Here is a 15,699-nt window from a genome sequence, read left to right as displayed (position 1 = left end):
CTTTTCCACTGAAAAAGTAGAGTAACTAATTACTGTTCATTTTTAGGTATTTTAATTACAGTTACTTACAATGTACTTGTGTTACATTGTAAAATAATTAAACTCGCTGAAATCATTATTTAATTTCAATCATTTGTCTTCTAAATGTAGACGTAAACTCTGCCGCTTTAACATCGCTGTAGTGCAGCTGCACGTCATTTCGCGCCACTTTGCTGCATAGTCGTATTCTAAAGCAGAATATGTAGGACTCGGCTGAAGCGAGTGGCTGTTTTTTGAAATAGAAATATTCCCGTCTCTTCACTTTTCTGAAACAAGCAGACAAGAATATTACAGTAATATGTAAGCTATGTCCTAGGGAGAAAAAAACTATCGGCTGCTGTTAATAGCATGAGTAATCTACTGAAGCGCCTGACACGAGAGCATAGACGAACACTTCTGAGTGATCCTTGTTCATCATCCATGGACAACTCCTGCTAAGCAGGCAAAACCTGATTTTATTTCAGCAGCACAGAAAGCGTCTGAAGGTGATCTTAAAAAAATTATTGCAGTCTATATTGTGGAAGAGATGCTACCGCTGCGTACAGTAGAGTCTCCGTCTTTAAAAAAAAAAAGTATTTATTATTTAAAGAGTTTAATTTCTATTGTTTGCCCGCTCAAGGTTTATAGGGATTTTAAGAAGTATTTAGTTAAATTACTTATTTAGTAATTAAGTTACTTTTCTGACACAGTAATTAGATAAGTCAAACCAGCGTTCCTCCCTGTCCAGGATGAGTACATCCTCATCCTTGAAAGAGTGTCCACTGGCCTGTAGCAGCTTTCTTTTGGCGCCTTCCCAGCTTTGACAAAAGTCCAGCTGGGATAACCACATTTACTCAGGGCCTTCACATCACACGACTGTGTGCGTTAGGGTCCAATCCATACACCGGCCACTCAGCCTTGACAATAAATATAAGACTGAACTCAACAGCATCATTTTTTAACTGAATTTTACTGTTTGTATTGACACTTGTTAACAACATACCAAACATACACTATAATGTTAATTGGTAAATCTATGAACGATTTTTAAATGATCTCTAAAACTATTAGCATATGTGTGTCTTTCATGTCCATCTGATAAGTCAAGTGACTTTTTGTGTAGCAGAAGCACAATGTAGGTAACCACAAATGGGACTCTCTACAGCAAAATATGCAAGAAGGGTACAATAGTTAGCTATAAAATAATACTCTATTAAGACTTGTCATCACAAAAATGTTCATTCAGTTCAGGCAAATGTTGTTGCATTAGTGTGTTCTGAGAAATTACTGTTTTGTTATCTGCTCATTTCTGTATTTGCGTACTGATTCATCTGCAGCTGCAGAAACTGAGAGGGAGGAGAAATCAAAGACAGAGAGCAAGTAGAAGCAGCAACTGATAGAGATCAACTTACAACCACGGCAGACTCTCTCAGCTAAAAAGAGCATGGGGACGGGTAAGTTAATTTAGTCTAGACATATATTACTATTTCTCTTTAAGCAGCAATATGTGAAAGGTTATTTGAGTTCTTGTTAAACTGTTCAAAATGAGCACTCATACCTGTTATTAATTATGTTATTAATCACAAAAGAAACTGAGTTAGATAAATGCAAATATCAACTTGCACACAGAATTCTGTATGTGCATCACAAAAGTAGAAGCTAGTATTGCATAGAACATGTGTTGGAGCCAACTATGAAAATGCATAGCTGTATTTTGTTAATTAAAAATTACTTAATTTGTATAATTTGGCAACAAATGTAATGAAATCCTCTTATTTTATCTGTTCATATAATATATTGTGGAAACATGATTTGTTTAATAAAACATTTTCTTTTTTGCTTTCAGATAACATCACTTTCAATGCAACTCAGTCACCTGAACAAGATGCAGCTTTCACACACATACAAACAGCCTCCATTGTCATCTACTGTGTGATATTTATAGCTGGAACTCTGGGCAATGGCCTTGTTATCTATGTGGCGGGATTCAAAATGCAGAAAACAGTCGACTCGGTTTGGTTTCTCAACCTGGCCATAGCTGACTTCCTCTTCACGGCCTTCCTTATTTTCTCGATCATTTCTCTCTCTCAGAGTCACCGATGGCCTTTTGGAACATTCATGTGCAAGCTCAACACCTTTGTGAGTGTAGTCAACATGTTTGTCAGCATCTTTACTCTGACAGCCATGAGTTTGGATCGTTGTCTGTGTATCTGTGTGGTGGTGTGGGCACACAACAAACGCACAGTCAGCAAAGCTCAGCTTATATCAGCTGGGATCTGGGTCATCGCTGGCGTCTTCAGCACTCCTTATGCCACTTTTCGCACTGCATCAGTGGGGAACGGAGGGGAAAGTTCCTGTGGTTATTCTGCAACAATCAAAGAACACAAATTGACTCTCTGCATTTTTCGCTTTGTTATGGGCTTTGTGATCCCATTCCTGATAATAATGATCTCTTATGTGTCCATTGGTATCCGTGCAATGCGCATGCCGAGAACAAGGAGACGCAGATCTCGCCGGGTCATTTTCTCCATCATTTTTGCATTCTTCATCTGTTGGTTGCCTTTCCACACTTTCAATTTCATAGAATTGAAGTTAGAGCTCCAGGGGATTGTTAGAATGTATGGTCCTCTGACTGTGAGTCTGGCTTTTCTGAACAGCTGCTTGAACCCCATCCTTTATGTTTTCATGTGTGAAGAATTCCAGAAGAAATTTCGACAGTCCATTTGTTTTGTACTCGAGAGTGCACTGGCAGAAGACCATTTGTTATTTCTGTCCACCCGCTCCATGTCATCAACCTTTTCAAAAGCTTCCCAAAAATCAGACACTACTGCCACTTTAGATCGGATCGACCCAGCCATTTATGAAAACATCCCAGAAAGCACAGTAATCATCACTGAGGGGATTCCTAGAACTGAATAAGAGTGCCCCACCAGACAATGAATTTTGAAATGAATCATTGTTTTTTGTTTTACAAATTTACGCTCATGCACAGACATACACAATATTTCCAAAAGTGTTTGCTTGTCTGCCTTCACATGTATATGAACTTGAATGAAATCCCATTCTAATGTATAGTGTTTAAGATGATGTCAGCCCACCCTTCAACTCATTGAGATGTTTAGGAATGTGTTTACCATTCTTCCAGAAGACCACTTGTGAGATTAGACAGCGATGTTGGATGAGAAGGCCTGACTCGCAGTCTCGACTCTAATTCATCGCAAAGATGTTCTATTGAGGTCAGGAACCTGTGCAGGCCAGTCCAGTTCTTCAACACCAAACCCGTTCATCCATGTTTTTATGGACACAGTGCTTTGTGCATTCTTGCACAGTGATATTGGAACAGGCAGGGGCCATCCCCAAATTGTTTCAAAAAATTTGGGAGGATTAAATATTCATTACAGTTCCTTTCACTTGGCACAATGCAGTCAGAAAATTACCATTCTCCTGGCAACAACCAAACCCAGACTTATCCATCAGATTTCCAGACTGAGAAGTGTGTTTCATAACTCCAGAGAACCATCAAACAAACTCCAGGGAGTTTCTTTTTTTTTTCTTTCATGCTGTCAATTTCCATGATTTGAAATACCATTATGACATTTCATTTTAAATTACTTTCACTTTTTTGTATGTATGTTCCTAACCATGTTTAAACAATATGCATCATACTCTTACACGAGAGCTGTGTCTTTTTATTGATCATTAAGGGTTTTTTGATCAACCTGTTAATAAAAACATGCTGATGTTGTCTGCATGACAAAACTGGCTTACACTCTGCATACTCTTCTTTTATTTCACTGGATATTTATAAGGCTGTATACTTTATGCCACAGTGTAGTATTGAACACACTATGCAAATTGAAAAATAAAAGGAATCCTTATATATATATATATATATATATATATATATATATATATATATATATATATATATATATATATATATATATATATATATAAATCCTTTAAAATTATAACCAACAGATTAACACATTAGATTTTTGTAGGCTATTAAACTATGAAATACAGTCAAAGAACTAGAGATAGCCTCCGCTTATTATAGGTTTGTTATTGCACGGATGAGCTGTGCCTTTCTCAATTAGGACTTGTGGTTGTTGCAAAATCAAAATGGTATTGCCTCACTATTCGTTCTGAGACTAAAAATAAAATTAAGTCAAGAATTATTTTTTTTAAAAATGGCTACTAAACACATTCTTCTTACACAAGGATAGATGTAGAACTGCAAAGCAAAAAATAAATACCGTAATAGGTATGATGGCTCCGGCCTTGTTATTGATTGGTGGGCATGTTTTTGTTTACTATTTTAATTTCCTCATTAACCGCTCCTCCCATCCACTGAAAGAAAACCTGTTTAGTATACGGTTTATATTACATTCTTCTTATAAGCAGGACAGAGGAGAGAAGAAAAGGTGCGGAGTGTCATGGTCCTGCGACCATGACTCAGTGACTTTGTGTGACACGGAGAGTAGAGGAGCTGAACAACGAGATACCAAAATAACAGGAAAGAAGTTATGAGACCAGGGCAGGTAAAATTTAAAAACTTAACTAGATAAATACTTTCTCAAATTAATACTTCATCGACATTCTAACATTTTTTTTTAAGTTTTATTCCTGCTGCTTAATTTTTTTATTGCATCAAACAAGAAGAACTCAAATTGAACTTTTTATTGTTTACTGTTTATTTCTGAATCATTCTAAGAATTCAATCTTTAGTGTTCATAATGTTTGAGATGTTATATGAATTATACTATAAAATGTTTTGTTTATTTGTTTATTTATAAGGAACCCCATTAGCTTCCACAACAGTGGTTGCTAGTCTTCCTGGGGCCCAAGCCATCAAATATCTCCAAATAAAATGTTACAACAATTAGATCTACAGTAAAGTTTTACAATACTGAAATGTAAACATGTGAATATTAAAAATTATATAAAAGCAGAAAACCAAAACAAAACACTCAAACAAAATACACAATTTCCATTACAAGTGATATTACCCTCTACAATTTTTACAAATACATTAAAAACTGCCTAAATAGGCTTTTAGGTGATTTTTAAAATTATGAATTGAAGCCAATTCTCTTATTGCCTCAGGCAACTTATTCCACTGAAACGATGCTCTGAATATAACAGAGTTTTTCAAAAAGTTACTTTTAACACGAGGAATTACTAAATTGTGGTTGTTTGAGAATCGTGTGGCATGATTATGAATTTCATCTGGATACTGCAACTGAGCACAAAAAAAGTGTGGTGTGTTTAACAGTATTGTTTTCTTTAAAAATACAAGTAAGCCATAGTATAATTTAGCTTGTACAGAAAGCCAAGAAAGTTTATCATGCATTTTGTCAATACTTGTATAGTATGAACACCTTAACATTAATCTGGCCGCCCTATTTTGGACTAACTGAAGTCTATTCAGATCTGTCTTATTAGCTGCAGACCAGATGATTGAGCAGTACTCTAGATGAGATAATACTAATGCGTTAATGACATCTTTCATAACTGAAGAAGTAATATAAAAGGAGCATTTCCTAGCTATAGCTATGCCCTGTCCCATTTTCTTAATAACAGAATTGATGTGCTGAGACCATGAAAGGTGGTGGTTTATGGTAACACCAAGTAATTTAATCTGGGTGACCTGTTCTAATGCCGATCCAGCTATGGAAAGATTTAGTTGTGGACTGTTGATTAAACGTGCTCTACTTCCTATTAACATGGATTTGGATTTAGTCACATTTATAATCATGTTGTTTTTACTTATCCAATCAAACACATTCAGCAAATCTAGTTGTAATACGCTTGTCAATTCAGAGTGGCTACTGGCTGAATAAAACATGGTGGAATCATCAGCGTACATTACAAGATGAGATTTATCCAGGACATACGGCAAATCATTTGTAAAAACTGAGTAGAGAAGTGGACCGAGGCAGCTGCCTTGGGGTAGACCACAGTTCATTTCGCGGCCCTCTGAGAAATAACCATTATAATAAACCTTTTGCCTTCTTCCAGACAGATAACTTTCCATCCAGCACAAAGCAGTAATTTAAAAAAAACTTTAAAGAGGTGTTGTTATCAAAGGAAAATCCAAAACATTTCAGAGCTGGGCTAAGGGCTCAGTGTTTCAAAACCCTAACAACCCCCCTGGTATAAAGTAACAAATTTACTAAGAAATAAGAATAACTGAATATGTGATTAAGAAAAAAGCAAAACTAATAAATTAATAAATAAACAGAAGAACATCATAAAAACGCACTCCTGTAACGAGCTGTCATTTAGGATGGCACCGTGGTAGTAGAATCGTGAAATGGACACTTGTGGCAATGATTCTGATATATGACAATTTATGTCATCTTTTTCAATGATATTACTGAAGTCAAGTACTCGGTGCAGAGTTCAGAAATTACAAAAGAAATAGCAAGATCGTATCAATAAATTATAAACAAACCACTATTAATGCAAATGATTACCCAGTGCCATGTGCAGAAAGTAATGATATACATGGTCAGAGGGCCCGGTGGCGCCAGTGTCCGGCAGCCTCGCCTCTGTCAGTGCGCCCCAGAGCGGCTGTGGCTACAATGTAGCTTGCCATCACCAGTGTGTGAATGTGTGTGTGAATGGGTGGATGACTGAATGTGTAAAGTGCTTTGGGGTCCTTAGGGACTGGTAAAGCGCTATACAAATACAGGCCATTTACCATTTACCATTTACATAGTACTGGTATACACTGTTAAATGCATGACCACCGAGAAAAATCAACTGCTTGAGACATATGGTATTCTATTATTTGAAAAGTGTCCTTGGGCACCTCTACTTAGTTCTATCTGAACATCTAGATCAACCAGATAATTACAGCTAATGTGCAAACACACAGAAACTTTCCAACACGTGTGCAGGAAGCATTACTGTGTTTTTAAAGCACAGCTAATGCTAACAAAGAAGCAAAAGCATATTTACATTTTTTCCATCTCTGCACCAGTGACTACTTCCATACAAAATCAATAATATACAGTTTTACTGTTTGCATCGACACTTAATAACAACAGTCTTTGCCAAACAGCCACTTTAATGTTATTTGGTGAATCTTTATGCAATAAACTCTTACATTTTTAGCACTTCTTTGTCTTTTGTGTTCATCTGATAAGCCAAAGAGTGTCTGTAAGGGTGCATGAATGTGAGTACAGTGCAGCACAAGAACGATGTAGCTAACCACGATCGGTGATTGTCTACAGTGATATATGTACAACATTGGCACAATATACAGATATAAATAATACTCTTGTAAGATTTGTCCAACCTTTTGAGCGTCATCACAAAAATGTTCATTCAGTTCAGGCAAATGTTGTTGCATTAGCATATTCTGAGGCGTTACTATTAAATTATCTGCTCATTTCTGTATTTGCATACTGCTTCATCTGCAGCTGCAAAAACTGAGAGGGCAGCGTTATCAAAGACAGAGAGCAAGTAGAAGCAGCAACTGATAGAGATCAACTTACAACCACGGCAGACTCTCTCAGCTAAAAAGAGCATGGGGACGGGTAAGTTAATTTAGTCTAGACATATATTACTATTTCTCTTTAAGCAGCAATATGTGAAAGGTTATTTGAGTTCTTGTTAAACTGTTCAAAATGAGCACTCATACCTGTTATTAATTATGTTATTAATCACAAAAGAAACTGAGTTAGATAAATGCAAATATCAACTTGCACACAGAATTCTGTATGTGCATCACAAAAGTAGAAGCTAGTATTGCATAGAACATGTGTTGGAGCCAACTATGAAAATGCATAGCTGTATTTTGTTAATTAAAAATTACTTAATTTGTATAATTTGGCAACAAATGTAATGAAATCCTCTTATTTTATCTGTTCATATAATATATTGTGGAAACATGATTTGTTTAATAAAACATTTTCTTTTTTGCTTTCAGATAACATCACTTTCAATGCAACTCAGTCACCTGAACAAGATGCAGCTTTCACACACATACAAACAGCCTCCATTGTCATCTACTGTGTGATATTTATAGCTGGAACTCTGGGCAATGGCCTTGTTATCTATGTGGCGGGATTCAAAATGCAGAAAACAGTCGACTCGGTTTGGTTTCTCAACCTGGCCATAGCTGACTTCCTCTTCACGGCCTTCCTTATTTTCTCGATCATTTCTCTCTCTCAGAGTCACCGATGGCCTTTTGGAGAATTCATGTGCAAGCTCAACACCTTTGTGAGTGTAGTCAACATGTTTGTCAGCATCTTTACTCTGACAGCCATGAGTTTGGATCGTTGTTTGTGTATCTGTGTGGTGGTGTGGGCACACAACAAACGCACAGTCAGCAAAGCTCAGCTTATATCAGCTGGGATCTGGGTGATCGCTGGCGTCTTCAGCACTCCTTATGCCACTTTTCGCACTGCATCAGTGGGGAACGGAGGGGAAAGTTCCTGTGGTTATTCTGCAACAATCAAAGAACACAAATTGACTCTCTGCATTTTTCGCTTTGTTATGGGCTTTGTGATCCCATTCCTGATAATAATGATCTCTTATGTGTCCATTGGTATCCGTGCAATGCGCATGCCGAGAACAAGGAGACGCAGATCTCGCCGGGTCATTTTCTCCATCATTTTTGCATTCTTCATCTGTTGGTTGCCTTTCCACACTTTCAATTTCATAGAATTGAAGTTAGAGCTCCAAGGGATTGTTAGAATGTATGGTCCTCTGACTGTGAGTCTGGCTTTTCTGAACAGCTGCTTGAACCCCATCCTTTATGTTTTCATGTGTGAAGAATTCCAGAAGAAATTTCGACAGTCCATTTGTTTTGTACTCGAGAGTGCACTGGCAGAAGACCATTTGTTATTTCTGTCCACCCGCTCCATGTCATCAACCTTTTCAAAAGCTTCCCAAAAATCAGACACTACTGCCACTTTAGATCGGATCGACCCAGCCATTTATGAAAACATCCCAGAAAGCACAGTAATCATCACTGAGGGGATTCCTAGAACTGAATAAGAGTGCCCCACCAGACAATGAATTTTGAAATGAATCATTGTTTTTTGTTTTACAAATTTACGCTCATGAACAGACATACACAATATAATTTGCTCGTCTGCCTTCACATGTATATGGACTTGAATGAAACCCTCATTTATTCATGTAATGAATTTTACATCAATTGCTAATGAATTTTATTGCATTAAATGGTTTTTTGTTTTTTGTTTTTTTAAACTTTAAACTCTTTCACAGAAATATAAAATGTCAGCTTGTTAGTATGGTACTTATCTATTGTTGCACAGACAGAGAATATCCCACTATGCTTACTATATTTACTTATAATAGTAAGAAAGAGGAGTTACAATTTTAATTAGTCAGAATACGTTAAAACTTATGCGTGCTGCATCTCTGCATTAAAATTCACTAAAACTATTTAACATATGAATGGTTTTTTTGTGTTGTTTGTTTTGTTTTCTGTTTTTTTACTTTGATGCTGTCATTTTTCCATGATTTGGATTTCATCATTAAATTAATTTTAAGTGACTTTTATGTTAGAAGGTAGATGTTGCAAAGCAAAAAATACAATAAATCATTTTTTTTTCGTAATTCTTCATGTCATGGCCTTAAGATACAGTTCATATGTTGTTTGGCTACTTTTTGGGAAACATTTCGCTTTCAAGCTCTAATCCTTGGCATTTTTTCATCGATAAATACATGGGAACAAATAATGCTAATAAAAAGGTGCCAAAATTTATGAATTACAATAGTTTATTTGCTTAGTTGGCTGTTATGTGTAGACACCGAACTGGTCTGTCCCTTAAGTTAGTTGCAGTTTTTTTTTTCTTTATTGATTCATAGATCAGTGTTAAATGTGTTACGAAAAACATTACTCTGAAAATGGTTAGAGACTGAATGAGTAAAAAAGCAGCCCATGTCTAAAGAAAACTATTGCTCGAGACCCCTTCAAAAATTACAGTAATGTATTCTGACACCATGGAAACAAAATATAAAGAAATGTATAAAGAAAACATGCTAAATAGTCAGTTTTCTTACATTGACTATTCAGTATGTAAACAAAAAGATGCAATAGTTACAGTTCAAGGAGCAATGTGCTGAAGTTAGTATGAAAATGTTGTTTATTTTCTTTTTCTGTTTTAAAAAAAATTGAATTATGACTTTAAGGTCTGAGATTAGAAAAGATGTACATCCTTGAGATTTAGCAACATTTAAAAGCCTTCATTTCAGTTACTCTGTATTCAAGTATATTTTTTTAAATATGCAAATAACCTTTTTTGAGATTTTTTTTTAAATACGTCATTAGGCCTTGGGGTGTGGAGTGCTGTCTTATTTTCTTTCTTTCTTTCTACCATTTCCTGAGAGAACATGATTGTCAGCTCAATAGTCCTACAAAGAATTAATGGTGCCTCTCCAGACAGTAATGCACCACCATACCATCAGAGATGCAGGCTTTTCAACTGACTGCTGATAGCAAGATGGATGGTCTCTCCCCTCTTTAACCCAGAGGATGCAAATGTTTGCATGTTTTCCAAACACAACTTCAAATTTCAATTCGTCTGAATACAGAACAGTTTTTGACTTTGTCTCAGTTCATTTAGTTCATTTTAAATGAGCTTTGACCCAAAGAAGATGGAGCATTTCTAGATCATGTTAATATATGGCTTCTTGAGAGATGTGTGGAGATACTGGACTTTTGAAGAAACTTGCCCTGTGGAATCAGGACCTTCACTATTGTTGAACTTGTGTTTGGATTGTTGTTTCACCTTCATACTGTAAATAAAGTCACTGAACATTATCTGAGCGGTTCCTTGAAAACATTTGCAAATGACAGCATTCAGATTTTTTCTCACATTTTGCACAACATTCCAACCTTTCAAGAATTGGGTTTGTAATTGCCCAAGAATGTAACACTGCCCATTATGATAGCTGAATATATGGTTTATATCCCTCATTTTAGCTTTCCAGTTATATGCAGTTCTGTCATCATGAGTAGTGCACAGGTGTACCTCAGACTGCCCACAACAAAAGGCCACCCTGGAATGTGCAGTTTTGTCTCACAGCAAAATGCCACAGATGCCACAAGCAATGAGGGAGCGTGCAATTGGCATGCTGACAGCAGGAATGTCAACCAGATCTGTCGCCCGTGCATTGAATGTTCATTTCTCAACCATAAGCCGTCTCCACAGGCGTTTCAAAGAATCCAACCGGCCTCACAACCGCAGACCTCGTGTAACCACACCAGCCCAGGACCTCCACATCCAGCAGGTTCACCTCCAAGATCGTCTGAGACCAGCCACCCAGACAGCTGCTGGAACAATTGGTTTGCACAACCAAACAATTTCTGCACAAACTGTCAGAAACCGTCTCAGGGATGCTCAACTGCATGCCCGTCGTCCTCATCGGGGTCTTGACCTGACTCCAGCTCGTCGCCGTAACAGACTTGTGTGGGCAAATGTTCACATTCGATGGCGTCTGGCACGTTGGAGAGGTGTGCGCTTCACGGATGAATCATGGTTCACATTGTTCAGGGCAGATGGCAGCTGAGAATGTCCCAGTTCTTGCATGGCCAGCATACTCACCGGACATGTCACCCATTGAGCATGTTCGGGATGTGCTTGACCGGCGTATACGACAGCGTGTACCAGTTCCCACGAATATCCAACAACCTCGCACAGCCATTGAAGTGGAGTGGACCAACATTCCACAGGCCACAATTGACAATCTGATAGACTCCATGCGACGATGTGTTGCACTGCATGAGGCAAATGGTGGTCACACCAGATACTGACCGGTTCTGGGTCCCCAGACCCCCAATAGCGCAAAAAACTGCACATTCCAGGGTGGCCTTTTGTTGTGGGCAGTCTGAGGTACACCTGTGCACTACTCATGATGTCAGCATCCTGATGTGGCACACCTGTGAGGTGGGATGGATTATCTCAATATAGCAGATGTGCCCACTACCACACATTTGGACTGATTTGTGACCACTGTTTGGGAGGGATGGTTATATTGTGTATCTGGAATGAATTTTAGGTCTCTACGTCCATCCCATGGGGAATGGGAGCAGTAACAAAGGTGTTGCGTTTATATTTTTGTTGAGTGTATATTTGGGGGTTGAGAGTTCCACAGGTTGGGAGCAGAGCAGCAGAAAGCTCTGCTTCCCATGGTGGTGAGGCGGAAAGAAGGCACAGCAAGCTGGATAGAAGAAGAGGATTGAAGTGAGCGGGCAGAAGAGATAGTGCTTAACAGGTCAGGAAGGTAGGGAGGAGCGAGGTTATGAAGGGCCTTGAAGGTGAGCAGAAGAAGTTTGTACACTATCCGGAATTTCACACGGAGCCAGTGAAGTTCCTGGAGAACAGCGGTGATGTGCTGGCAGGAGGGGGTTCTGGTAATAATGCGGTCAGCGGAGTTTTGAACCAGCTTACTTAATAATTGGTAGCTTAAAACATGTTTTTAAGTTGTTTACTCGTAAAAATTATGTTCCTCCATTACTTTTTCCACATTATTTAAAACGATTTTAAGTGTTATGTAATTAATTACAGCAATTACAAAAAAGTTAAGTTAATCTGCTGCTCTGCTCCCAACCTCTTAATCATTTTTTAAGTTAAAATATTAAGTTGCTGATTTTCTTCATTGTTACCATCATTTTAGCTTTCTCTTATTTTTGTTAGCTTTCAATGGCTACCAAACTTTACAAGATCTTGCATTTTTCTTTTACACAATACAGCAAACACCTTTAAGATCAATGTTACACATGAAGAATTCCAAACAGTTAACAATTTTTGAAACAGAGTCAGCATCTTTAACGTAATGCTGGCTCATTTATCAGCACATCTCTCTGAGGATTAAAGATTGGATAGGTGTTAAGGACAGTTGTAAAGGTTTTACAACAACTGCCAAGGCACAATTTGTTGAATATAATATCAAAAACAGCTGGGTAGAAAAAAGAAAAAAAAACATTTTTTGTCTTCTGTTTTTTGTCAACACTATCATTTTATTCCAATGGACTTCCAAGTACAAAGCAACACAATCTGAATAAAATCTCTTAGTGCTCTAAAACAAGTGACATCTTTAGAAAATACTGTTCTTGGGACTTTCCACTGGCTCTCAGTCCATCCAGGTCAAGGAACAGCTTCTGAAAACTTCAAAAGTATATTTTAGATCCATGCAATAGCTCAGATTGAGAGCATATATTATGCCCACGAGTAACACACAGCACCTTGGGAAATCCTGGCCCTCCAGGATTTTTGTTCCTTCCACCTGTTATAGCAAATGCAAATGGACCCAGGAAGCAGAACGCACGGAGGCACAGTTGCGGTGAAGACAGTTTATTTACAGTGAGGGGGAGGTATTTACAAGGACAAAATATATACAGTGTATTAATCGGGACGCGGAGCCAGGACGCATTTACGCAATTTACGCATTGTTCACTCCCAACTCGGTTTGGTTTCTCAACCTGGCCATAGCTGACTTCCTCTTCACGGCCTTCCTTATTTTCTCGATCATTTCTCTCTCTTAGAGTCACCAAATGGCCTTTTGGAGAATTCATGTGCAAGCTCAACACTTTTGTGAGTGTAGTCAACATGTTTGCCAGTATCTTCTTTCTGACAGCCTGGATGTCTGGATCGTTATTTGTCCATCTGGGTGGTGGTGTGGGCACACAACAAGAGGACAGTCTGCAAAGCTCAGCTCATGTCGTGGGCTTTGTGATCCCATTACTGGTAATACTTGTCTCTTAAGTGGCCATAGGCATCCGTGCAATGCGCATGTCAATAACAAGTGTGGAAATATTAAGCAAGATAGATGTTGTTGCTCAAAGGTTAAAAGAGCCAGGCATTGAGGATATGAAATTATGTGTAGGCTAGTGGAAATGGATTTTATTATGACATATATACCTGTATACACTAGATATGTAATCATAATTACTCAGATAAATTCTGTGCAATCATATATACTATGCACACTTACAATGAAGTGTCTTATATAGTGGAGTCACTGTGTTAAGCAATTAACCTGCATGTTCAACTCACATGACCCATATATTTAGGTCAAATATATCTACCACTATATGAATGAAAAAGTTTGTGCCACTTGTTGTATGAATACATGCTGATCAGTACTGTTTGAAAATGTAACAGTGAGGATCAGTAAGAAACCTTTGATAGTGTTATGGCCAACTGTGACTAGTCTAACATAGGGTTAATTCAGCTTGGCACTGCTAAAGTATGCGCATTGGACCCCTTCTCTGCATCCAGCTGCATTTAACTGTAGTGCTTCACTGCGTGTTCAGCCCTTTACATGGCTGTACAACAGCCGTTTAGATGGCTGTACAGCAAAAGCAGTGTTGGGATTCAGAGATTCTTTTATTGCTACCATATAATCTGCCTTTTGGAAGCCAAATGTGCCAGAAGGCCTGCAAGGAATAGTAATTCAAAGGGTTTATTCTGTTTTTCATAACCCTGTCACCATCTTCTTAGGTCCATGGAACATACTGCTTAAAGCTGAGAGCCCGGGAGGCGTATTCTATCTGGTAATCAGGGTGGACATGTCAGGAACAGATTCGTTTGGGGTAATTAGGGTACACTTAGTTTACCCCAAAGCCTGAGTCACACTTAAAAACTCAATGACAAATCTAACTGATAAACTAATAATCTCGCACCAAACACGATAGGGCAAGCGGAGAATGCCAATTCATTCATGCCAAAACAAGATAACTATACATGTTTCAGGTTTTCTACAGATAAAGTAAAGTACCACGTGGGAGAAATCGACCCTACTTGGTGTGCTGTCACACCCACGGGAAGAACCACGAATAATGTGAGTGACCCGAGCACATTAATTGGAACATGGGCAAGAAGTGGGTTGTATTATTATTGTGGGCAAAGCACCCTTTTGGTTCGTGTCCCAATGGGAAGCGTAGGGACATGTGCAATGGTGCGACTGGGAGCTCCACTCATACTGATTGGAAATCAGGTAAAGACTATTCAGCAACACAACACACGTACCTTAGCAGCCAGACATAAGAGACACATTTTGGCAAAAAGAGGGACCCAGGGTATACATGCATATGACCCCCGGCTAAACTCTCCGACTAGGATAGACTCCATAGGAGTGCCCAGGGGAGTTACAAACGAGTATAAGCTGGCAGACCCAGTAGCTTCAGGGTTTGAAAGTATATTCCTTTGGATAACGCCTAATAAGAATGATGACCGCATTAACTACGTTCATTACAACTTGCTGAGACTCTCTAGCCTTACCAGGGACGCCATGGAACAACAATACTGCCCCAGATGGCTCAGTAACCCGAGCTCTGGAGGGCCTGAAAATTTGTCTAAAACCATGCATGAGCACTCAGGTATTGAAAACCCAGTGGGGTCCTGGGTGGCATCCGTGTTTGGACAATGGAAAGGTGTGGCTATATCAGTGATGTGCTCATTGGCTGTATTTTTGGGAATATTGGTCATTGCTGGGTGTTGTATCATTCCTTGTGTCAGAGGATTGTTGGTAAAGATAGTGGCGAGGGTTGCGAACCCTGGCTGGGTTGAGGGCATCTACCAGATGAACCTGGCACCCATAGAGTGGGGCAGGGAGTGATACAACATGAAGTATGGTGACATTCCTGTTGGAATGTCAAAAGAGGGAATGTTGGGATTCAGAGATTCTTTT

General features: G+C 38.5%; 2 protein-coding genes across 2 annotated transcripts; both read left to right on the top strand.

The window, feature by feature from the left end:
• The first annotated feature begins 1,348 nt into the window (after positions 1 to 1,348).
• On the top strand, positions 1,349 to 2,937 carry LOC147319479 (formyl peptide receptor 2-like). The gene is made up of 2 exons (XM_086310023.1): positions 1,349 to 1,472; positions 1,865 to 2,937. The coding sequence occupies exons 1-2, from the start codon at positions 1,463 to 1,465 to the stop codon at positions 2,935 to 2,937; spliced, it is 1,083 nt and encodes a 360-aa protein (XP_086166149.1). The 5' UTR covers positions 1,349 to 1,462.
• Positions 2,938 to 7,478: 4,541 nt separating this feature from the next.
• LOC147319478 (formyl peptide receptor 2-like) lies at positions 7,479 to 9,958 on the top strand. Its single transcript, XM_086310022.1, has 2 exons — positions 7,479 to 7,568; positions 7,961 to 9,958. Exons 1-2 carry the CDS (start codon positions 7,559 to 7,561, stop codon positions 9,031 to 9,033), a joined length of 1,083 nt encoding a protein of 360 aa, XP_086166148.1. The 5' UTR covers positions 7,479 to 7,558; the 3' UTR covers positions 9,034 to 9,958.
• The last annotated feature ends 5,741 nt before the right edge of the window (positions 9,959 to 15,699 follow it).

This window comes from Aulonocara sp. 'chitande type north' Nkhata Bay, linkage group LG11, assembly GCF_057382095.1.
Source record: "Aulonocara sp. 'chitande type north' Nkhata Bay isolate Kocher_YH1m ecotype deep benthic linkage group LG11, A_spYH_male_GT1.1, whole genome shotgun sequence".
Classification (NCBI taxonomy): Eukaryota; Metazoa; Chordata; class Actinopteri; order Cichliformes; family Cichlidae; genus Aulonocara; species Aulonocara sp. 'chitande type north' Nkhata Bay.
Note: the sequence above shows the minus strand (reverse complement) of the source record. Positions and strands in the feature narration are given on the sequence as shown.